General features: G+C 38.1%; 1 protein-coding gene across 2 annotated transcripts in view; it reads left to right on the top strand.

The window, feature by feature from the left end:
• The first annotated feature begins 207 nt into the window (after nt 1–207).
• TRIM33 (tripartite motif containing 33) overlaps nt 208–26,362 on the top strand; it is a 62,402-nt gene continuing 36,247 nt past the window's right edge. Inside the window, exons 1-3 of one of the 2 annotated variants that reach the window (XM_044447629.1) lie at nt 208–810; nt 21,121–21,239; nt 21,367–21,514. In XM_044447629.1, coding sequence (XP_044303564.1) covers nt 294–810; nt 21,121–21,239; nt 21,367–21,514 — 784 coding nt within the window. In that variant the 5' untranslated portion in view covers nt 208–293. The remainder of the gene's footprint in view (nt 811–21,120; nt 21,240–21,366; nt 21,515–26,362) is intronic. The other variant, XM_044447639.1, reaches the window with a different exon arrangement.

Below are 26,362 nucleotides of genomic sequence, written 5' to 3'. Positions count from 1 at the left end.
CAAGTTGGCGCCACTCCATTTACACTCCCCTTTACCCCCAGTCGGGGTAGTTAGCCACCTTTCTTCAGCCTCTGTGCCTTGCCCTCAGTCAATTTATTTATTTTTTTCTGAAGTGCGCGCGCACGCGCATCTGACACCGCCCCAAAGCTCGCCGTAACCGACTTCCCCGTCACTCCGCGGACCTCGCGCCAGATGTACACCGGAGGCGCGCGCGCAAGCTGATGGCGTGCGTGCGGACGCATGCGCGGTCCTGTGCGTGAGCAAAGCGGGGAGTCGGGTTCAAAGGAGGAAATATGGCGGAAAACAAAGGAGGAGGAGGAGGCGGCGGTGGCGGGGAGGGGGCTGGGGACGCCGTGCCGGCGGGGGGTGGACCCGAGCCTGCCGTCGCCGCGTCGGCTGTCGTTGTCACCTCCGCGGCGGCAATTGCGTCGCCGTCCCCTCCCGTCCCCGCCCCGCCCGAGGAGAGGGAGAGTCCCGCCGCGGTGGTCCTGGCTGCGGTGGCGGCGGACAAGGGCCCAGGGGAGGCGGAGGCCGCGGCGCCGGTGGCGGCGGCGAGCGGAGGCCCTGCTTCCGGCTCACTAGCGGCGCCGCTGGGCCCCAGCCCCGCGCCGCCCGCCCTCTCCAGCGCCGCGCCGGGCCCGCTGTCGTTGCTGGACACCTGCGCAGTGTGCGCGCAGAGCCTGCAGAGCCGGGAGGCCGAGCCCAAGCTGCTGCCCTGTCTTCACTCTTTTTGTCGACGCTGCTTGCCGGAGCCCGAACGCCAGCTCAACGTGCCCGTGCCCGGCGGCGCGAACGGGGACATCCAGCAGGGTGAGTGCGAAGGCTGCAGGCATGGGCGGTGGGCGCCTGCCGGGAACGGAGGTATGGCCAGGGTGGATGCGCTGCTAGGTAGGGGTGGACCCGGCCGAAGGGACGCTGAGCGAGTGTAGAAGGCGTGTAGATCGTGAGTTGGGTTAGAATGAGTAGATAGCAGCTCAGCTTGAGAAGCTTTCTTCGAGGCTTACAAAGCAGCCCCGGTGAGTGGATATATTGTTCTCTACTGGAACAGAGATGTATATGTGATAGTTGCTAATGTTGTGGAATACACAGGTGATGTGTTTGAGCTCATCTCTTTGTAGGATTGGTATGCATTTAAGCGCACAAACAGGACACGGCTGGCCTTGGAGCATCAAGGCCAGGCGCTGGGGTGCGTACGGATGGCCAGTGGTAGAGAAAGTCTATGGTAGATTATGGACTTGCTGTGAATATTTTGTTTCAGAGTGGATGTTCAAGATGTTCCATGGAAGAGTGACTAGCAGTAACTTAATATATTTATATGGGAACAGAAAACAAATTTTGTTAGTTACTGTGGTATTAGTTATGGTATGAGGATTGTTATTTTTTCAACTTTTTTTTTAAACACAGAAACCTTCGAAATAGGACAGCTCATAATCTATTCTAGACAATGGGTGGGTAGACTCCAAGTTTGCAGGATCTAGAATTTTGAGATCCACTATCTGGAGCCTGGTACAAAAGAAATGCAGTTTGTATTTAGTAATGTTGAGTCCAAGAATTTGTTCTGCATACCAGAAATGCAATGAAAGTCACAGTAATTCCCCAAAAAATTCCAGTTCAGGTTATATCTTCACCCTACATAAACTTTTTAAAAAATACCAGCAGTATAGCTTAGGATTGGATATGAGTATTTGATAATGTTAAACTTTTTTCTAATTATCGAGAAAATCTTCCAAAGGACATTTATCTTTCTGCCCACCCTATTCTAGACCTGTTCCTAACCTAACAAGTGCAACTATTCTAATCTCACTGTTTTAAACTGACACATTACCATTGCTCCATCAACATTTCATGGTTCAGAAGAATCTCCTTCTTGTTTCTTTAGAATTCCATTCAAGGATCACACTTCAGAATATTATTCACTTCAGTGGTATGAAATTTTTCTGGACAAATGTAAGGTTAAGGAACTTATCAGTACATGTGCCAGACTTAGAAGTTATTTATTAATATTAGGAACCAAAGGAAATAAATATCTGTAGACAATGTGGATTTTTAAAGAGCTGCTAAGAAGGTATTGAAAATAGTATTGGATAGTATGTGTTTACTACACAATGCAACTCATGATATGCAATGAAATGGTTGGTCAGCACTACTAGATCAATTATTTCTAATGAGTACAGAACTAAGATAATCCACATTTACTTCAAGCTTTTTAGGTGATGCTGGCTTTGACAGTTTTTGTAAGTTTCTTTTTTCTTTTTAGTATGCATAGTAGCTGTCTCTGTTTTCATGTGACTGTATTGGGGCAAGCCCAACACATTCAACTGTAGAATGAAAGTGCAGTCATTTATCCAAATTTCAAGATGGCAGATATGTGAAAAATTGAAATGTGGGGCAGGGATGATGCATTTGAGGTTGTTCTTTTTACCTTTTTTCTGTTAAGTGAATAGTGAAGCAAAAGTATATTGTGTGCCTATCAGTAAACATAAATTGAGTGGCTATCAATATGGTATATATTGAGTGGCATAAATATTGCATTATTCTTTGTGACTTTGGTTTTGTTGGGCTGTTTAATTTGGAATTCTTTAATTCTTCCATTTGGGAAAATACTTGGAAATAACAGGAAGGTTCACAGGTGGTGACTGTGTTTGCTTCTCTGTTCTTTGTACTTGGAAGTTGCTGCTGCTTTCTCAAAGGTGGGGGTATGTTAGCAGATTTCCCACAAAAGATTCACAGATTTTCCCACAAAAAGTATTTTAGAAATATATCTTAAGTTGCTTTTATGCAGCACTGTCCATAAATTGCATATTGTTATTACTTTAATTGGAACTGTTTAATGTCAACATTGTCATTTATTTTCAGTGAAAGATTTTCAGAAAATTTATTTTACATGGTTCAGTTTTGTGCTTGCTGAGTAATCTAGTCAGTTCAGGTGATCCAGGAATGCTGATTATCCTCAGTAAGAATTCAATATGCAATTTCTTATGAACTCAATGTTGGATAGAGTATAGATGCAATTATAATTCTTGGAGCTGATTTATACATCATGGTAATAAACCATCATGGTGAATTGTTCACTGAGCAACCCATGGTATTCCCAACAGACAATCATAGTTGCTGTGGCTCCCTCTTGCACATTTCTCAGTTTTCCTGCCAGCTCCAGCACATATAACCCAGATGCTTTTGTGGCAGAACTCCTTGTTACTTCAGAATGCAAGTCAGCACCCTTTTGACAGTTTGTCCACTGGAGTTGTTGGCTGCAGAAAGAACCTTCCATCTTGTATCAGATTGCCACATGGAATTAATTTTCAAAGCCTTTATTAACATACAGATGTATCCAATAGCTTTTTCTGAGGGGGAAGAATTTTGTTGTGCCACAGTACAAGACAGACTCTCAGATCTTTAGCTTAGAATATTGATACCCTCTCTTGCCAATATTCTAGCTAATTTCATCCTCTATTTTGAAGTTTGTTATAAAGTGCCTTTCTTCCAGCTTCTTTCATCTCCCACTCCCTTTCCTGCTTATTGCTTCTTTTGTTTCTAACTGTGACATCTTGATATTTGTGATCTTTAGAGGCATGGAGCAGAGGATACTGAGAAAGAATGAGAATGCCAGTGGCATGACCAAAATTGCAAGGAATGGCAGGGTTTGTCCTGCTTTGGCTGTGTGTGTGGCTCTCTATCTCTACCCAGAGATAGAGAGCCACACACTGCTGGATTCAGATGGCTCAGCAAACCACTATGGGTATCAACAAGCCTAAAGTAATGGATTTTTAAGGTGGCTTGTTTGTGAAAAATAAGTAACAGTGCAGAAATGCTGGTTCTTTTACATTGTTGTATGCCAGCTTTTCTTCCCTTCATACATTCAAGGCAAGAGACCATTCTTTGCAAACAACTCTTTATTCACCAAAGGTTACTCAATAAACGCATTCACCAGAGAATGTTTATCTGAGCATGGGCAAAGGGAATTGTTCAACCCAATCTAAACAACTATTACTGAAGTATGTCCTTTTGAGTACATCTGGGCCCGATCCCTTCTGAAGGGCCCATTTAGAAGTGAGCACACCTCTTTTCTAAATGCCTATCCTCTAATTGTCTCCTGATGCTGTGTCATGGGCTCAAGAGCCATACAAGGTTTGTCTGAGAGCTCCTTTCCACCTGACAGCTGTGCATCTTGGCTATTCTCAAAGTCTGCCTGAGTACTTGCAGAGAGTGGCCTTGAGATAAGTGCCACTTCTTTCATCTCAGAGTCAGGAGTCCCACATTTCCAAGCCCTCTCCACCTTTTCCCCTTCATTCACTAATTCAGAGTACAAATTGGCACAAACCATGAGTGGCGCCAAGAACAACTGCCACCCTCATTCCCAACAGACATGACAGTCCACCATACCTGATCATCCATGGTGGGTTGTTGTGCTGCAAGAACCAGGTCAGTATCTATATAGTATTATACTTGAAGTACTTGGAACATTTTTGTTTCATATCCTTACAACACCCAGTATTAGTATTTCAGTACTAAAATCTCTGGCTAAGAAAAAGTGGCATATGTAAGGATAAACAATGAATTTATGACAAAGATAACATTCAAACGGGGGAGTTCCTGTTTCATAAGGCAGCTTCTGATGTTCTCATGTAGTCCTGAAACTTCGTAGAAATGGAAACTGAGATTCCAAGACCTGAGTTCACAGATTTCCATCAGGCAGATTAGAACCGATTGTATGTTAGCCAGACAAGCTTGCTTCTAGTGAAATGAAGTCATTTCCGAGGAAAAATTTCCAGAGCTATTTTATGGAGAAATTTCTGTTTCATAAACTAATTAGTAAAAATGTATGTATGCCAATTGAAAATACAAGCATGTCAGTTTCAAAGTTAAGCTTGGCAGTTTCAAAGCTATCTATATTTTTTTAAAAATGATTATCACTAGCAAGTATGACTTGGTTCTTACATGATTGCCAGTTCCTGGGTTAAATAGTTCCAGGAATTTATCTGACTCTGGAAACAGCTTGGTGGGTAGGGTTGTAGGCAGCATGCTCACTTGGTCTGTCATGGCCGTGACAATTCCTGGGTTGTTTATTGCAGGCCAACTGGATTTCACTATATGACTCTGAAATATGTTTGTCTCAGTATGAACTGGAATTTATCAGTACTGACAATTGAAAGTGCTTCAGTAATCTTACAAGAAGAAAGTAGAACTAGAATTTCTATGTCAGTATAAAATTTTGGACTGGTTGATTTTCTAAAATGTATTACTGTGTTGATAGTTTTCAAAAACTTTAGAAATTTTAACAACAGAAGAGAAGTAAATTCAGTTGTCTTAATTTTTTTGCAAGTAGTCCAGTAAACTGTATAAAAGAACATTTAAATTATATTTATGTGTTTTATTTCCCCCTTTCCCTCAAATATTCAAGGTTAAATACCTGTAGTCTGTTAGGATAAAAAAATTAATATTGTGTACTTTTTAGTGTTGATTTTCATTAAATACAAGAAAAATAAACATTCCAAATTGGATCTCTCTAGGGCATTTGGGTGGCTTGTTGCCCTCTTACATTCCCTGTCATCTCTAAACAGCATAGTCAATGGTGAGGGAAGATGGTAGTTGTAAACCAAAGCATCTGTTGCACCACATTGCCCTCTCCTGCTCTAGGGCATTGTAACATTTTTTCATGCAAGATGACTTTTTTCCTACCCAGATTATCCTGTGCAAATTAACCTAATTTGTGTTGGATGTTTTGAAGCACATTACATTTTTATGAAAATGATCTTGTGCAAATTAATTTTTAATTATTAATTAAATAATTCGCACTGGAAATTCTTGGAAAAACCCACATAGCTGCTTGTCTTAGATAAGTTTTAAGATAGTATAAATAAATAAATAATGCTGTTGAGCCAGTGGGATGTGTTGAAGCCTGAGTATACTAGTGTTTGAGTCCTGATTCCAACATAACATTAAATCATTCTGTGCATAAGCTTGCTTTCCCCTTGTATTCTTCTCTGGTGTGGTTATGGGTAGGGGATTGAAAGTACCTGATTTCATTTTTGGCTAACTACAATTTGTTATGTCTAAGTTGGAAGAAACTGTGGTCAGTTTGAGAAAGGATTGTAAACAATTGTTTGAACTTGGCTGGTTCAAACAAACAATTTAGCATAATGTGTCCTCTTTCAGATGTAACAACATACCGGGGGTAGTTGAAAACTGAAGCCCATCCTTATGATCTCCTTTCAGTTGAACTGTATAAGGAGAAGGGAACCAGGCAGCAGTAAACTATAGTTTAGTTGGTATTATATCCAAATGCATCTATTACCTGTTTTACCACAACTTCCATGAAGTGAAAGAAGCAATATGACTATACTGAAACATAAGATGGTACGGGCTGGCAAACATTTATTCTTGAATTCTTGAATTATTAATAAATTCACATTATCATTCAATTTTTTTCAAAGATGGGGAAAGCTGTGATTGTCGAATTTCTTCCCTGTTAACATAACAGTCTCTTTTAGGAAAAATGCAGGAAGTTTCATGAATGCAATATTAGTAATACATCTTTCTCACATCTTCATACCTCTTGTAACTGACTTGTCATGAAGTTGGCACTATGTTGAACTCCTGGAATGGTCTGCACAGAGGACAGTTTGAGTGCAAGACCGAGTGACATGTCATCTTTGATAGGATGGCTTTGATAAAGTGGATTGCTGTGTTGAAACATAGGGTACTGCCTTATATCAAGTTAGACCATTGGTCCATTTTGCTCAGTATTCCTTACCCTGATTGGTAATAGCTCTTCAGAATTCTAGTCAGGAATATTTTCCAGCCTTAGCTGGATATGCTGTGAGTTAAATTAGGGACTTCCTTCACACCAGTAATTTATTAATCTGCTGTAGTTTATAATCTGTTCGGATTGTGTAACTTAAATGTATGACTTCAAGGAGGAGAAGACATGCCAATTAGTATAGGTTCTGAACTGCATGGGCACATATGTTTCAGCTATTCTGCTGTCTGGAAACAAGAATTCTGTTGTTTTGCCTGACTTGTATATAAACTATGGGGGGTGTCATTTCATTCTTTGTGGATTTGTAATAACAAAAATTTAATAGAGTTATTAGTTTAGTTACTATTAATTTTAACATGGAAATGAATCTGTGTAAATCAGGACCTGCTGTGACCAAAATATGTAATATATAATTAGAGACTTGTTTTAAATAAGGATTGGTCAACTTGGGTCTGTCTGGTGGCCAGTTTCCTGTCAGGAGCTGCAATTCTGTTTCTATCACATTTCAGTAATCAGTAATGTGGTTCTAAAGAGCTCTGGAGGTTTAAAATAGATCTATTTTACTTATTTTCATTTAAATTTGGCCATTTTAAGTGTCCATAGTGTTAGCCTTTTTGTGTGTGCTGTGTTTGCCCGTTTCTTTTTTAGGCAAACTAGTTAAGGATTTAGTTCAGCAGATGATTTGGTGTAAGGTGTAATGTTTTATAAAGGGGTTGCTCAGCTTGCCTTGCCTAGGGCAGCTGAGTCTGAAGCAAATACATTTCAGAAAGCTGTTATGCCTGGTAAGTAAGTAGAAAGGTTGGTGTACATTCTGTGTGCAACTGTTTGCATAAGTCAGCCATATATGTTCTCACCTGCAGAAGTTCTCTGTAAGCTAGTTCTAGTAAACCTACACAATGAATTGGATTATCTAGTTCTTCAGTTTTGTAGTTTGTTTCTCTCATTAAGTAATTTTGAACCTGATGTGGTAGCATTAACAACAGTTAGTAGGAGTTCGAAAGTTTCAGAAAAAGATTAAAATGCTTGATGGAAATAATGAACAGTTAGTATAATAAAGTAAATGAGTGCAGCAAAATGGTAAAATTGGACAGGGGTGCAGCTTGCAGAATTTAATGAAGAAGTAGTTAAAGGTCTTGTTTTCCATGAAAGGGATCATATCTATAAGAAGTGTGAACTTGCTCAAGTTCAGGTACCACAAACTGTAGTGAAATAGATATTTCACAAACAGTGAAATAGTTAGATGGCGTAGCATCTGCTGAGCCTTGTAGAGCTCACTTTTCAGAGGTTAACGTCTAATACTCAGTAAGAGATGAGGTATATTAAGACCATTTTATGAAATAATTGTGTATGTAATATATGAATATCACAGTTTCTATGTTTGCTGTGAGGTAGATAAAATTCCATGCTTTTGTTCCTCTCTTAGTATAATTAATGTAGATATTCAATGTATGCAGTATTGGTGCTTCACTCATCTATTCTTTTCTATTTTACAAATGGATTTTGCTTCTATCAGGGTTATAGCTTTTTGGTGTTACCAAAGTAGTAAACTAGCTAAATTAACGCTACAGTTCTTGATATTACATAGGACCAGTTATACACTGCAATAAGCCACACTGAGGAAGTAATTCTGCAGCTTGCCATGGTTTGTTTTCCCTCAGTCCTGCCCACTCCTTGTACATATTGTAAGGGCCCTTGTGACACAACTTCTCAAATCCCTGCATTTCATACAGCTACCTTTCCCCATCCCATTGCTACATAGATGAAGGATAGGCATGTGGGACAAGACAGAATAAGGTGTAGATTGCAAATACACATTTTATTGGTTTACATAGCTGGGGTAATAAAAATTATATTAAAAAGCCAATATGCACTGAAGTAGTCACATAAATATGCACACTTTTGCCAGGTGCAATGGGAGAAAAGCAGCTTTAATCTATGAAATAACTTGGAGTGAACTTAGAACAGTTGCACAAATCAATGGGATAGAAATTGATAAATGTTATTTCCAGATTCAGTACAGTGAGAGACAAGATTCTTGTGCTGGGTTACTGTACAAACTTACTACCGAAGAATGTAAACAAAATGTATGAGGTTCTTCAAAAAGTTTCCACACTTTTAAAAACTCTATTTATTAAGAATTTCAAAAACAAATTTCATCACTTTTCTACATAGTCACCTTCCTTTGCAATGCATTTTTCCTAGTGTTGTACCAAGTTTTTAATGTCATCAGCAAAAAATATATAAAATATATTTATAAAATATAAAAGTGCATTAACTTTTTGATGACCCCTTGTGTATTTACAAAAGAGCTCCTCCTCCCCTCGCCCACACTTGTGAATGCTTTAAGGACATTCTCAAGTGTCATTTGTTATTGATGTAGCAGAGGAAGAATAAACCATACTGATGCAGGAGGGCAAAGGTGGTATAGTGATAGCATAATGACCCACTCTTGCAAGGTGGTTCTGTAGCCTTTTCCAACAGACCATGCACAGGGATTCTGCTGGGTTTGGATATCATGACAAGCTGCTTTAAAAACAAGTCATTCTGCACAACCCAACAAGCCATGCATGGTTAGTTGGTATTACATATCATTCCAAAACAGTCAATGGTGACAACCCATGTGGTTGTGTATCATGTAAACTAGGCACTTCCTTCTTGGTACAGTTTACCTATCTATTTAAAAATTCTACCACTGCCTTGCAAACAAGTATTACAGGTACAGGTAGCCACCATTGCATAAGTTTCGTATCTGTTTCTTTTAGACTACTGTATTTTAGCGGTGCTCTTTCCATATCCTCTGATAGGAGAGGAAGAGAGAAAACAGTGTAGCTGGAGCCTCATTGTTTCTGCCTGATCTGTAGTAAAAAATACAATGGAATCTGGCTATTTGTAATTTTCCTTGCTTTTTCCATGGGGAGGACAAATGACTAGCAAGTCTTGCTGTGTATTTCCATAGTTGTACTGAGGTTGAGTTACCTCCAAAATGCAGTACATCCATGGGATTGTAGTTACTGCTTTTTCATCTTCAGACTTATTTATTTATTTATTTATTTATTTATTTATTTAAACAACTTGTATGCCACCCCATCGCATGAGGAAAGCAAAATTGTCCCTGAGCTTGTGCAGGGCCAGAGACCATCCAACAGTAGCCCAAACCCATGTATGTCTATTCAGAAGTAAGTCTCATTGAATTTTTATGGGACTAAATTCTGATGTGAGCATGCCCAGGATTGCAGCCCTATGTGAAGGCCAATAACTTTGCGATCACAAATTTTACCTTGGGTACCTCAGCTAACCTGTGGACCTGTAGATTGACTAGTGGAGAAATGCTTAAGAATATATATTTCTTCTTCATTGCATTGTTCCTTGTATTTATCTGGAGTATGAGTTTGATTTTATCAGCCTATTTTAAAAGGTTTTATGAACTGGTTCTAAATGTAAACAATGATGTACTCACTGTTCATAATTTGGGCTGGCTTCATTGAAAAGCATTGCATATGTTAATCAGTGTGGAAGATCACTCTGTACTTACCTGATGCAATATTTCTTCTCTCTTCCATCTTACTGTGCCAGATTCCTTCTGAGACAAAACTGTGTGCAGTGAAATAGCAATATCAGTATAAATAAATTGTTACGTGGTACCTGTAGAGCTCTTGGTGACTAAATATAAGCAAAGGATTGTTAGAACTTTGGAAGTTTAGTAGTTTAGTAAAATTTTGTATTTAGGAGAAATTTTTGCATTGCATCAAAATCCAGAAATAGGTTTCATCAATTAGCCGTGTGACACACAATGATTTGAGGGACATTTTTGGTGCTACTTTTATTCTTTGTATCATTGATCATGGCGTGCTTTAAATAATAATGTATCATTTCATATAACAGGAATTAAATTGTTAAATTTAAATGTGAAATTTCATTCTGTGAGAACCTTGACTGTGTTTCATGAGAAAGAACTTCTGAAGTACATAAAATAGGTACTATAAACTATTTTAAGATTGGTTATATCCATTTATTCTGATTTCAATAGGACTTTCTTCCTAGTAAGTATACATGTAGTTGTATAAGCATTTTATATTATGTTCTTCATGGTCTCTATGCAATGTGCATAAGGACTCTGCCCTTCCATGGAGCCTCTCTTCAGGAAGTTTCTGTAGCTGAGAGTGTTTTGGTAGAAACCCTTTCTCCACTGTAATTGGCAGTATATCTCTGCTGGTTCCTATTTATTTTCATCTTTGGCTTTTGGTAGCCTTAGGAAGTTGAATTCATTTCTCAAGTATGTCTCTAGCTGAGCTAAAAGGCAAACTTTTTTATACCTTCATTTATTTTTGCCATAGTTTTTCTTTTCTTTTATTAGCATTTTTATAGTTTGTTATACAGGTTATATATGTTTTTGACCTTACCCAACTTATTCAAGCAAGAAAGAAGTTTGAATAACTTGGGTCATTTGAGACAAAGACTGGAAGAAGGCATCATCTGAGGATTGCTGACAGGCTGAGATGCCTGTACTGAATGTAAAAATTAGGTGAGCTTAAATCTACATATACAAATGTAAGAGTGAAGGTAATTACTTTTTTTAGAATGTTACTTCTTTAAATGTAATTTTGCTTGCTTTGCTGGTTTGAATGATTCTTGTTCTGTTATTGATCATTGCTGAAAGAACATGAAATCCATCTTTATAACTTGCATGACCATAGTACTATTACTTCCAGAACAAATGAGAAGTCATTTGTATCTTATATCTTGCTTTTCACTTGATGCTATTTTAGGATTCCTCTTTTGGAGTGTAGGTGACCTGTAGTCTGCTTCCTGACAAGAGAGGGATTGTCTGGGATGTGCTGTAATAGTCTCCAGAAGCTACACTGGCTTCCAGTGGCTAGGGTTGCCTATGAACCTTGCTGAATAGGATCACTGAGCAAGCTCAGGATTGGGTGCTGACTCTGTGAAAACATGCTTAGCTTGAAGTTGCAGAAAACATTAGTCAACACATAGATATTTCTGTCTCCTTTGCTCTACTGTATCAAGGTGATATATTAGACAAGTGTGGTTCATTTTGGTTATATTGGTTGAAGCCACAATATTAATAATATGCTAATAAACTCAGTCTACTAAATAGACAGAGGGTTATTTAAGTATTCATATACACCCCATTGAATATCTTGGATCGTGTACGTGTCACTTTATTACTCTGCTACAAACCCTGAGTGGTAATAAATCAGTCTCCCTACTTACCATTTTTGTATTCTAGTTAACTTTCAAAGTACTTTGGGTGGTATATGTAGAAGCTATTCCAGTGCAACCTCACAATAAGCTAGTGGTGTAGGTTGGAATGAGAGGGTTTCCCAAGGTCACATAGTGAACTTTAAAGTTAATTGGGATAGTAGATGCAAGCTTAATTGGGCACCCATCTACATTGTTAGCTTAGGAATATGTAATAAATTTTCTGTGTGTAGCAGAGAAATGATACCCATATTATGCAAAATGCAATTACTAGGTAGTAATTTTTAAATAGAATATAAGTCCTGTGATGCATGTGCTTTAAGATGATTATTCTTTAAGTAGTGATGTACATTTTCTGGAAAAATTGCATAGGAAAATTTGCACATTAAGGTATTTTGTATTGCTTTAATGTTCATATTGGGTCACATGTTATGCTAAACCATGGTGGCTTTTTGTTATGGGAGGTTGCAGCATGGTTTACCCAGAGTATTTTTCCATTTTTGATTGTTTTTCACCAACAAGCCACCATGAGAACCAATGAGTTGTAGTAGGATTGTTTAAGTTATTTTATTCTCAGGATGCCTTGTTGTAATGTCTCAAACCTGCCCAGGTAATTCTATTGTTGGCTTTTCAGAACAATTACAAATTCTCCTGGCAGATGTTGTCAAAACCAATACCAGTACAGTCTGGTTAGTGTTGCTTCCATTTTCCCTCATCCTTTCTCAGCATCTTCCACCTAAGGATGGACTTTGAATATTTTGTATCATAGTAACCTTGAATAAAGGACGCTTGAGAGTTTCCTGAATGCATTCACAAAGTTTTGTTTTCATGGTCCTGTGCAAATGTGCAAGAATGGATTAATAAGCACAAAGTGGTGAGAAGCCAAAAGCAGCTAGGAGAAGAGAAACTTTAGGGGTAAATGCTGTTACTTTATAGGAATATAAAGCATACATTTAAAGAGTTGCTGCCAGCAAGGGTAGCACTGAAGTAGAGGATGCAATTGATAAGAAGGAAATACTAGTATGTTTTTCTAAATATTGGACAGGTAGATTAGTGTAAGACCCTGAAAAGTAAATTTTAAAAAATGCCGATATGTTCCCACATTCAAGAGAGCTCGGAAAGGTAAATACATTTGATGATCTGATGTATAAAGGAAGAGTTTCTCTTGTGATCTGGTAAAGGGTGCTGACATAAGGAAAAGCAAACAAGAATTTCTGCTGGGATACATACAGGAAGAACGGGAGGACTGAGAAGAACTGAACTGAAATAGTAATAAAGCTAGCTGCCAAATGGACAGTAATCTGCTGAGAATAACAGACAAGCCACCCACACACTCCAGCTTATTCTCAGGGTGTCTTAGCATCAGATGCCAGCTTTCCCATTTAGTAAACAGAAAAGGTTAAAGTCAGTTTTTTGTCCCAATGCAGGATACATATTTGACCTGAAAGATTTGAGAGGTAACATTAACACAGTGCATTGTGTGTGTGTGTGTGTGTGTGTGTGTGTGTGTGTGTAAGTAATACCTTCAAAAATGTAAAGGCAATAGCTTGTATTTCCCTTATGTTGTTTAAAACAGCAACAGCAAGGGTAACACAGTAATAAATGTTAGCATGCAAAAACCCAACATTGTGTGCTCATGACCGTTTACAGTGGTACCTTGGCTCATGAACTTAATCTGTTCCACGGCTCTGGTCGTGACCCAAATTGGTTGTGAGCCAAGTCAAATTTCCCCATAAGGTTCAATGTAAATAAGGTTAATCCATTCTGTAACTATATTTTTTAATCACAAACATTTGAAGCAAAGTGACAAACAACAACAAAGATCACGGCCGTCTCCCCGCCTCCCCCACACATGTCCGCAATCGTGCCTGTGTTCCCTGCACGACAGCAACCATAGAGGGGCACGATTGCAGTTGCACTTGGATAGGGAAGACGGGCGCGATCGCGGCCATCTCCCCGCCCCCCCCCCCAGCACGACTGCAATCATGCCCCTGCAGGGAAGACGGGTGTGATCGCGATCGTCACCCGATGCAGGAGTTCGCGCCCTGAGACAAAATTTTTCTGAAATTTCTGTTCACAACCTGATTTGGTTGTGAACTGAGGCATTTGTGAGCCAAGGTACCATTGTATGTGCCTTGTGTAAAATTCTCTATCCATGGGTCATCGGTTGTTACATGTGGCTAATAGTCATTCCTTTACTCTTGATTGGGTCCAGTGGCTGACTGAGGCCTTTGGATTTTATTTTTAGTATAAATCTCTGCTGCTTTGAATTATAATAGAAATTAAAATGATATCCTACTTTCTTCAGCAGTTAATAGCCTGGTTCCCAACTCTTTCACTTTCTGGTTCTATCACTGTAAAAACTGATGGATTGTACAGTGCACTCACCTCTTCCATTTTGCAGTACAGCCCACAATAAATTTCTGTGTGACATATGAAACCAGACCAGTGGGTTTTTTATTTTTAGGGAATTACGTGTGAATGAACAGCTTCAAATTAATGGAAGTTCTTCAAAATCAGCTGAAAAACAAATAGTTGCATAGTACCTGAAAAACTGAAAAATTCAGTATGACAAGCTTTTTCTGGAGCAGAATTCACTTTATCAAATACATCTGAATTTTTCAATAGTAAGTAACCTTGGCAATAGTTTTGGGACCAAAAGGCAACTCACACTTTATACATTTGAAGCGGACTCTAGCTCACGAAAGCTTATGCGATAATAAATTGGTTAATCACTGGACCTTTTGTTTTTGTGTCACTTAAATTATTTCCCATGTAGTGATCAGGCAAAGTCTCAGCCGTGAAAATATGCCATTGCAGGGAACAGAGAAAGCGACTTCTTATGCTTAATCTCTTCAAGTATTGGAAGACCTGAAAGGAACTGTTCAACCCACGTTTCTTAAAAAAAAAAAAAAATTGAAAAAAAATACAAGGGTAGAACTCAGAGTTCATAATTTTAGACATATTTATTTATTTTATTTATTTATTTAAAACATTTCTATGCCTCCCCCATCACAACAAAGCCTCGGGGCGGCTCACAAGAAAAACAAACAAAAACATACAAAAATTATACAATAAAAATATTAAAACCTGGTGCATCTTGGCTTAAATTTTTTTAAAAAAACCTACATAATAAATTAACAATTAAAATAAGTTTTTAAAAGGTCTTATCCTGGTGCCGAAAAACAAATAACGACATATGATATAGAAATTATTTTTGGCTTTTTAGTCAACTAGAAGATGAAATAAAATGACATCTAAAGGAAGAAGTAGCATATTCAAGATGTGTACTTGAAAGAATGGGGCAATACATAGATCAGAACTGTTGCCTCCTACAATTTGTTCAGTCTTGTCAGCTGTTTTTCAGGTCTGGTAAATATAAGCTTTCCTCTTTCAATGATCATGATTTTCAGCCTTGGACCTTCCAATATGCAACAGAGTATTCTGATAGGAAAAAGGTGGCTTCCCTGGGCATAAGGCTGTTGGTGCCTTATGGCTCTCTCAGTCAGTGGACACAGCCTTGTATATAAAACTGAAAGTATGGGCTGGCATGCAAAGTGAAACTATTATTTTTTTTTTAGTTAGCTTGCTGCATAGTATCTGAAATTTCTATTGGGATTTCCGATTGTTTAACTACAACCAAGTGATAGAGAAGTTTTCCGTTGAAATATATTGCTCATGAGAAATCTAACACTTTTCTTCATGAACTATTCATCTGAAGTTTTACTGCCTTAAGCTGATGTTCAGTAACGTATCTTCTTACCAGTGTGCATGCATTTCAGAAATGATTTACTGAATTTTTAGTTTACTTGAGTTATACCTAAAAGAAAAAGTTTCAGTGTTGTGAAAATTAATGTATTGGTAGATAGTGGTGGTGAAGGGAAAACAGTTCAATTTGAGGCATTTTTTTTTAATGCAGCGGAGTGCTTCCCCTCCCCCCCCCGTAACTTTAGTTAAAATCTTAGGCACATCTGTCTGCCCTAACCCTATACTCCTCTGCTCCCAGTCTTCAAAAAACTATTTCAGAAATACTATTTGGTAGACACCAGTAATATTAATCTTAATTTTAAAATGTTATATTGAGAGCTAACATGACTTACTTTTCTTATGGGAGTTTTTAGGAAGCTGATGAAATGTCTAATTCTTGTAACAGCAACATAATATAAGTGAAACCTCAGTCTCTTTTATTTAAAATAAATAAATGTTGCCCTTTGTCAGTTTCCTTTAGAGACCAGAAATATGACCCTTAGTTACTGGGTCAATTTTGGCATATCAGCTTTATGGAAACACTTCGAATTTTTGTTCCTTTGGATTCTATTTCTTTGTCAAGAAGATGGGTTGTCTCCTCATTCATGCCATTGTAACCACAATACACTAGTGTGATATGACCTTGGAGATGGTGTAAAATGATGAGGTTTACATCCTTGATGAAGTGGGACCATATGGAACCAATTCTGTTGTAACTTCTGAGCCTAATATGAGCCACTCCACTCAAAGTTCTGCATCAGGTACTCTGCTTATGCCATCACTGTGATATATCAGAACGAATTCAGCAAGAATCAAGGCTTTATAATTGGTATCTTAATGTTTGTGGAATAGCTTCCTGGAAAAGGTCTTCCAAAGCTGATTTCTTATTTCTGGAAGAGGTTACAAGACTTCTAGTTTAGGAGCTGAGCCCCAGATGAGTTAGTTTTATTGCTGCAGTTCATTGGATGATTCATTGTTTTATTGCTTTTATTTTCTCTCTCATTAGGTGGTGGTTATGAGCTGCTTCAAGTGTAGGGATGAGGCAGGATATTAATATTTTTAATGCATTAAAATACATGGATTTGCTAGCTTCTTCCTAATAACCTCCTAAGGTATGCTTGTGCCTGGAAGGCAAAACCTCCTTATGTGTGTTAAAAGCATTTATTTCAGGGGTGTAATGTAAGTTTTACTTGCTTACCATGGAGCCCTTGGTTTTCCTGAGTACCAAACTGCACTTGGTCCTTCTTCCTTCTGTTGCAGCTTATCTTTTTCATCTTTCTTCTCAAATGCTGGCACAGTCACAGGATCCCATCTGTCTGTCCAACCCCTCTAATGCTGAAGCACTTCTGTGCTTCCATTTCTAGTTGGGAGTCTGGCAGCTGTGTCACCAGTTCGTGCAGGGTGGATTGATTTAAATCAGCGAGGAAAATGCTTGATTTAAATTGATGTAAATCAAGTTTTTCATTGATACTCTTTCATATGTTTATTTATTTATGTATTTATTTATAGCTCACCTATAAATACATTTTATAGGCCTTCCTGGGGCCTTTCTAGGCTGAGGCCTTCCTAGGCAGCTTTCCAAAACAAAGGTATAAATTTGACCACTAAACTATGTTAATTTAGAAGTACCTTGAAGAAGTACCTTAAACCTGGGGCACCTTGAAGTGGTGTTTTCCAAAGACTCTGCCTGGTCCCTTGCCTTCCTCATCCAGCCCGCTGAGGCTTCTGCCTGAAGCCCTTGTTAATTTTTATCCATTGCTCTTGTCCTTTGATAGTTCTGGATGAAGTTGCTCCAGTTCTTTTGTGGATAGGATAATTCATAACTGCCATTTTCTAGCTGAAGCAGGAGTATCCTGGTAATTGGAGTGGTATAGAAGGAAGGGTTAATGTCAGGTAACATGAACTAAAAGAAGGAAAGTTGACTTAAACCCATTACTACAGTTACTTATTTCATTTCTGTATCACTTTATAGAAGCTTGCTAGGTTGGTTACAACAATCCATAAAACAAGACAATAGAATACCATAAATCAGAGAAACTAATTAGGAACTGGCACAAGGTAATATGAATCATTGAGGCCATCCAAACCTCAAGTGACATAGATGGATCAAGGAGAACCCCTCAACTATGAACTCGGTTCTTTAGGGGGTGGATTGAGTTTCAGTTTGTTAGCCTTCATCCTGTCCTTTGCTGCAACCAGATGCTGGTTTAGCATGTCCAAGCCTTACCTGCTGACAATAAAAAGGAGAAATAGAGCTGCCTATTCTCAGCATACTGATGGCAATGCACCCCAAAACTCCAGATGACCCCACTCAGCAGTGTTATGTAAATTTTAAAATTCATGGGAATAGAAATGAGAGAATAGATCACTAAGTGAAAATACTCATTCTTGTCAGCTTATACAGACTTCTAGTCCCGTTGTAATGGAGTATCATTTGGCATAGAAAGCTGATCTTTAGAGCGAGTTATCCAAGTTTGAGGAAAGATATATTTGCTCAGATGGCAATAGGGTCTAGCAATTGAATTGTGGATCTTTATTAGTTTTATAATCATGATAGCTAGGGTTTTTTCCTAGTCAAATGCTGCACTCTAGAGAAACATAGTAAAGCTATAGATTGCAGAGAAGAGCTGTAGGATTCACACTTGCTAATTTCTGTGAGTTGAAATAATATATTGAGAAATAGTAGTGGAAGTTCATATCTGCTCAGTTGATAACAAAACCAGGATAGACTTCACATCTTTCACTCTGATCTGGAAGATATCTGTCTGGGTTTTATTATACCAGATCTTTACTTTTGACTCCTGCTCTAGGAATGTTGTCCCAAGTTGCTGCACAAATGGATTAAACAAAATATTTTACTTTTGCAAACTTTTGCTCCACTTGCATTTAAATTTCTGTTGCTCACTCCTGGCAGTATTGATTGTTGTGGCTTATAAAGTTAAGCATGAAGTGAAGGATATTGTTAAAATACTTTTTCCCATTCTACATTCACTAGAACTTGGGATCATCCATGAAGTTGGTTGACATTAGCTTTAGGAGAGACAAGAGTACTACTTCATACAACACATAATTTATGGAATTTGCTTCCACAGGAAGCAATAATCCAAAAATAAAACAATGATTCCAATTTTATATGGCTTTAGAAAGTATGATTTTAGACCAAGTCATAGAAAAGGTCTGTGACTTGGTCTAAAATCAAGTCAGAATAGTGAGTGGCTATTTAGACATGTTCAGACAAAGTATGCTATCACATATCTGTTGCAGGGATGCAAAAGTGATTTTGAAAATGGGATACTTTTTTGGTGGGGGGCGGCTTGCATTTTCCCATGCAACAGAAGATGGTCCGATTTAAAAAGTTTCTTTACTTATTTTGTAGTATTTGATGGGAATCACTATAAGTATAAATTATTAAGTTCCTCAATAATTTAATGTGGCATGTACATTTTAATACTTCTTAAATATCATTGTAGAAACTTGTAAAACGCCAGTATGGTATGTAAGGGTGCATGTCTGGGACTCAGGCTGTCTCAAGTTCTAGTCCCCACTTAGCCATGGAGCCAAGTGGGTGACCTTGGGCCAGTGACAGCCACTCAGACCACCCCACCTCACAGGGTTGTTGTTGTGGGGATATGATTGAGAGCAGGAGGAAAAGAATTATGTAAGCCACTTTGAATTCTTTTAAAAGAAAAGTAAATTCCAGGATGTAAATCAAGTAAATAATCTAGCAGGGCAATCAGAGATTTCATTCCCAGCTATATTTAATATGTCATCTCCTGCTTCCTTTCAAGACTATATGAGGTTCCAAAAGGGTTGATTATGTTAAAAATCAACTATTCCCATCATAGTTTTACTTATTTCAGCCTTAGTAGTTTGATGTCAAGGAGACCAGCTAAACTTAGCAAAAACTGATCTTGTTCTGAAATTGGAAAACGTTGTATCCTGAAAAATCATGCAGCAGCATACTATCTACATTTTTGTCTATGAACATAATTGTAAAAAATTGTCTTGCACTTAACTTTGGGAGAAGATCAAATCCCCCCCCCCCCAGTAAAAATACCACTTTAATTCAGAATCTGCTTCCGGGTGTGTCATTTTTGGAGTATGGAGACTTTCTCATTTACATGGAAATGTTTCAGTTTCTCAGACTGGGAAAGGAACCAATATCCAGGGCCAGTACAGTAGTACTGTAAAGTCGTTTTAATTTGCTGCTAATGTTTGATGGGGATGTTAATTCAATAGCAACAGCATCATTAACGATCATTTGAATGGCTAGAAAAATAAATTCTGTTCTTTGCTTTATGGCAGGAGGGAGCATCCTGCAGTCCTCCAAATATTGTTGGACTTCAACTAAAATCCAGCCCCCAGCTTGCAGCCCAATAACATTTGCAGGGCCACAGGTTGCCCTTTCATTTTTTATATAATATAGCTTGTCTTACAAGAGTGACTATAGTTCAGTATTGGACACAGCTCTGGGAGCCTCTTCAGGTTTATGTAGAATGTACTTAAGACAGTATGAGATTCATTCATATGTTGCAGTTTTATTTAAAAATGGTATTGCCTTTTTATTTAGTGAAAACTTTAGGCCGGTGTTTCCAGAGGATGCAAATAAAGTAAACATGTTCAAAACTAATAGTATAGTAGGGAGAGGTAAGATATAACATATTACATAAAACTTTCATATTTAAATCATGATGTCAAGGTGCTCTGAACTATTATGGATTTTCATTAGGAACCATATCAGTATATATACACCCCCCCACACACATACACTGATGGCTACTGTCTTTTTTTAGTAATGAAGATTGAAGACATTGAGGTTAGAGCTTCATGAAATGCCTATTAATTTAAATGGGACTTAAGGCATTGTCTGTTTTGTCCTATGAAAAATGATATCCAAATGTAACCAACTTCGTTAAAATCCAGCCTATTAAATGCTAACAACAAAGCATGGAAGTATTGTTGCATAAAGTACCTTCCACCTGTAATTGTTGCAGCATTATTTATTTGTCTCTGTAACATGCATTATCCCTGGCAGCAGAAATATTTATTAAAACAGAAACAAAAACAACCCCATTCTAAAAGCTTATGGAGCACTAGTGGGACTGGGGGGAAAAAGCTGCTGCCTGGTTATCCAAGCACTATGTACCTCATAGGAATATGATTTTTTTTGGTCTGGCATTAGTTGTTAACAAATAGAGTAAAACATTACCTGGTTCACTGGAGTGGAAAGTGTTCTTATACCTTTATCACTGGGCACATTATGCTAATGGATTTAAAAGGAGATTCTACATGTTCATTAGCAGTCATTAAGTTAATCAAATGCCAGTTTTTTTCCCACAAAAAATTAAGTTATGGTAATCCAGAGAAGTGTAAGATGTATCCTCTTTTGGTTGCAGTTGGTGTGATCAGGTGTCCAATCTGTCGCCAGGAATGCAGGCAAATAGATTTGGTAGATAACTACTTTGTCAAAGACACATCTGAAGCACCCAGCAGCTCTGATGAGAAATCTGAACAGGTATGATACACCCACTATTCTCCTTGCAATGTGGTTCAGTTTACATCTTGTTTAGATGTAGGCTTTGGTAATTTCTGGATTGAAATGTTGAGATTTCAGATTTGAAAATATTTTTTCCTGCTTTTAGGTGTGCACCAGCTGTGAAGACAATTCTAGTGCTGTTGGTTTCTGTGTGGAATGTGGAGAATGGCTGTGCAAAACATGCATAGAAGCTCATCAACGTGTAAAATTTACAAAGGATCATATGATCAGAAAAAAGGAAGACGTCTCTTCAGGTGAAATTTTTGTTTCTTCAAATTTAATACATTTTGTGTATAGTTATGACTGAATTTATCAAGTATGGCTAAACATATCAGCTACCTAGCATACCTAGCTACCTAGAAAAATCATACTACTGTGAGTTTTAGGTTTTGGTTAAAAAGTGGGGGGGGGCTGATGAAGTACATGCCCTTTTTTTTTTTTTTATTCAATGGAAAATGAATAACACTAACAGTAATGGAGTTTATTCAGTTCACACTGATCAAGTTAAATATCACAATACAAATATAAAATCTTGCTCAGTTCTGTATCTTGCCAAAGCTGCTTATTTTATTAGACCACCCTTTCAGCCCTTAGTTGTCACATGATGACTCACACAATAAAATGCCAAATTCATTAAAATACTGAAAGTTTAAGAACTACTACAAAACTGGATCTTAAAGACATTAGAAGAATCATTACAGCAAAGATAGTCTACAGAAATTTAAATAAATCAGTAGCAACACTAAACACTTTGGGGAAATGCAGATCAAATCACATAAGGTTTTAAGGCCCATTTCAAGTATTATACAGAAGAGGCTATTTGTAATTCTGTTGGGAGGGAGTTGCATTGTCAGGAGGGTCACCACTGCAAAAGTCCTGTCTTTGTGTGTGCATGCCTCCCTGCAGGATCTTACTGGCAGTCGTTTGAGCAGAATTAAAAAGTTTATCAGTTTGATACTGATAAATGTAACACTTCAAGTACCTTTGCCCCAAGCCATTTATTTAATTATATTATTAATACCTCTATACTGTGTAATACAATACCTCTAAGTCAAAATATTAAAATTACAGCTTAAAATATATTAAAATTTAAAAAAGCAAACACCATTAAACATTTAAACATCAGTAAAAGTTATTAAAAAACCAGCAAAATGGACATGGAACATAGGAAGCTGCTTTATAATGAGTCAAATCATGGCTCCTTCCCTAATGTTATTGACAGTGACTGGCAGCAGTTTTCAGTGGTGTTAGGCTGAATTCTTTTCTGGTTCTTTCCTAGAAATGGTAGGGCTTTAAACATGAGACTTTCCTCATGAAAAGCATGTACTGTACCACTTAGTTAGTGCCCCTCACACAACAACTAAACGATTAATTACCAAGTCAGAGAAAGTCTGCTTAAACCAGTCCATTTTCAAGAAGCATTTAATAAATATCAACTGTTCTGCCTCCTGAACTTCATGGAGTGGGGTGTGTCAGAGGGTGGCCACCACTGTTGAGACAGGTTACTTATAATGTGGTCACATAATGACCAATAAAATCTCTTCTGATTGTCCTAGAGGTCAGCTTAGTGTATATATTATATAAGGACAGGTGGTCTGTTAAGTAATCTACTCCCAAATTGTTTAGCGCTTTGTATGCTAACAACATAACCTTGGAAATGGTCCAGTAGCTTACAGGCAGTTCTTTTAGCACAGGTGTAATAGTGTGGCTGAGTGCCCCATTGAGCATTTTAGATTCTGCATTATCTGCAGCTTTTGAAGCAGGTGTAAGTGGAGCACACACAAACTGCATTACAGTAATATAATTACTCGTACATGAACCACAGTGGCTAGGCTGTCCCTGTTTAGCAACAGGCATATCTGTCAAACTAGCCAAAGTTGGTAATGAGCACTCCAAGTATTTGAGATTCTGTTGACAGAAATGGATTTAGGAACATCTTGAAACTACAGACCTTTTCTGCCAGAGTAGTGCAGTCCTACCTAAAAACATTTATCAGTATAATTGTCAGACCTGGGAACTGCCCTCACATAGGTTCTCTGTCTTAACAGAATCCAGTTTAAATTTATTAGCCTTCATCAAGCCCATGACTGAACCAGCCACTGGTTTAGAACATGGATTTATTACAGAGAAAGAGTGTATGTCTTTTTGGTATACAAATGACACCGTATGCTGAAGTATCGTAATGATAGCTTTCAACAATGTTATATGCATATAGAATAACACTAGGGGCAAAATAGTGTTTAGCTGTTGGAGGGGCAAGGCATAGTCATCCCATGTTTAAAGTTTAATAGCAGGTCTTTGACCTAGACCTAGAAAAACATTGTGAGCTAATGCAGCTGCTACAAAATATTTTGACCTCCTGGTCTCAGTCAGCGTCTGCTCAGCAGTATGAACTTAGCAGGGAAGTTTAACCCAATTCAGGTTTGGTTGAATACTTCCACCCAGTTTTGCCAGCTTCTCAACCCACAACATTTTGATATTAGATGGATTACATTTCAATTAATTTGCCCTCACCACCATCTAGGATTACTAAGTGAAAGAGAAATAGAGCTGTATGTCATCTACATATTGATGATATCATTCCCATACCTGCCTAATCCACTGAATAACTACCCCTAGTGCTTTTATGTAAGTGTTCTCTGTGTTTTTAACAACTTGGAACACTGAGCCATATCATAAGCCATTGCCCATAGAGTGCAACAGATACCTCCCAGTATCACCTTCTGGGATCAATCTCCAGGAAGGACTGAGAGCATTATAACACCAATAACAAGTTTAGTGTTACTTCCATCCTGAAATCTGAATCTGGATTGGAATGTATCTGAGCGATCCGTATCTTCTAAGACAAGCTGGGATTGTGGCATAGTCTATTGTACAATTCTGGCATCCTTTCTACTAAATGTAACACCTGGATACCTTGGATTTGAGAATTCTGAATATATCTGTTGGCTTTAAGATACTGTGTGAAGGGCTAAGTTCAGCCACAGTTTGATGAGAGACAGGCAGACACTTCACAGTAGTGTCTGTGCCTATAGAGAATTGCCTTAAGGGTACTGGAACACTTGATTCTGACTGGAAAACAAAATAAATCTCAAATATTTGTGAAATATACCAGTTTTCTAATCACAAGTATTTTATAATTGGCAATAGGTTTCCCCACAAATACTTATTTCCTTAATGTAATGTTGGCATTGTTATTCTCTATGAAGGCAGAGAACTTCTGGAAAAGTCTGTATGAAATGAGTGAGGTTGCTGCTTTCTGTGTTCTAGCCTCCTCTTCCAATCAACAACTTGGATCCAGAACATGGGCAACTCTTGCGTTTTCTCTGGATTGTTTATCCCCCAAGTAACCCAGAGTTCTGGGTTCAGGCATCACATTGCCAACTCAAGAATGGGTTTCTGGTTTCCTGACTGAAAGTAGGAGTTACAAGTACACAGGAGGTAGCTTGCTCCCACTCAGCCATGGCAATTCCTCCATTAACCCTGGGAACTACCATTATGTGCAAATAAGGTCAGGGTCTTCTGTGGGTCGAAGGGGATAGCGTCTACTGCAATTCTAGACATATAAATGAATTGTAAAGCTACATGGACTGCAATGCAAAGAGCAATTTAATGCTTAACCAGATTTGGTTAAAACCCGGATTGTTTCTTCCCATTGCTATGCTTAGTAAGTAGTAGAAAAGCAATAAGTACAATGTAGAACTGGACTGAACACACTTTCTTCCAATTTTTCTGTTGCTTTCTTTTTCTTTGTTCATTTACTTCCAAAGTATCAAAATTGAAATAGTATTTTTATCAGAGCAGGGACCAGTCATTTTATTGTCATTGTTGTTCTAATAGTAGGTACCTTGAATAATAGTACATAAATAAGTACTATAATGTTTTTCATATACAATATGTATGATACGTATCTTAAAATATGTTATGTTTTTATTATTATTAAGGTATTACATTACATTGGGCAAACTTAACTGCTTTTTGCTAGAACCTACGAGCTACATGCTGATGCAAAAAAATGCTCTTAGAATTAAAGAATTCTGGACTTTGGTATTTGTTACACAGAAGCATCCACTCCTAGTTGTCCCAAGATTTCATTATTTTAGCAGTATGGTTTAGGGTGGTGTTTATATGTCTGTTTCTGTTGCTATAAAAATAAAAATCAGAAATCCTGTTCAAGCTTCTGTCCACCTCTATTTTAATGAAACAAAAACAAGACTTACCCGGAGGAAACAGATATTACCATAAAACATTTGGATTTAGTAATAAGTACAGTGACTTTTCGGCTGCTTTTGTCAACTTCAGCAGGTGGAAGTCAGATTGTGTAGGGGCTGAGAAAAGAGGTGGAAGGAAGAGAGTTGAGACAGTTGTGAATAAGTGGCATTCTCCAAGAGTTTATGGCCTCAAGGTAGAAAGGAATTAGAACAGTAGTCAAAGGGTAGGTCAAGGCACAATTGTTTTGAGAAAGTAGAAGTAAAGATGGCATATTTGAATGCACCTGAAAGAGAATTCCAGGCATATTATTAATACCTTCTTGTTGTAGAGTCCCCATTCACAAGCATTCCTGAAATAGAAGACAACTTTTGCTGGTGTTATTGTTGCTAAGCTTCTCTTTAGTTCAATCCCAGAAGAAATTAGGGATATAGGATTGTGCTGTGGGAAGGAGTTCAGCAAATACAATATTAGACAAATGCTATGTCTTTGGCAACGCTATTCTGTTTGTTTGCTGAGAGGAGTAACCATCTTACTCTGATGACCCTATTCCACTGACTGGGAGGTAGAGCACAGCACTGTCCCAATAAAAAGGGAGAACTCTGGCAGTATCCAGTAAGGTACTATGCTCCCATTGATTCTGTTGCACCCCATCTATTTCTTTGCAATCTACGAGTTCTGAAAGCAGTGCCCACCAACTTGCTCAAGAGGCATTTAATGCTTCCTGGAGCCAATCGAATTGAGCAGAAATGTTTATTCCTGGAATGGAAAGGTCAGCAGGGCTTGCTCATTTTGGGGCTTCCTCTAGCATTAAATCTCCATTGTACAAATGGTGGGTCTTGCTTCCAAAACAGAATCAGCAGGAGAGGCAGAACTGAATTAGAAAGTGCATA

The sequence above is a fragment of the Varanus komodoensis genome, unplaced genomic scaffold (genome assembly GCF_004798865.1).
Source record: "Varanus komodoensis strain SLA01 unplaced genomic scaffold, ASM479886v1 scaffold1, whole genome shotgun sequence".
NCBI lineage: Eukaryota > Metazoa > Chordata > Lepidosauria > Squamata > Varanidae > Varanus > Varanus komodoensis.
The sequence above is the reverse complement of the archived record's forward strand: the minus strand, read 5'-3'. Positions and strand labels throughout refer to the sequence as shown.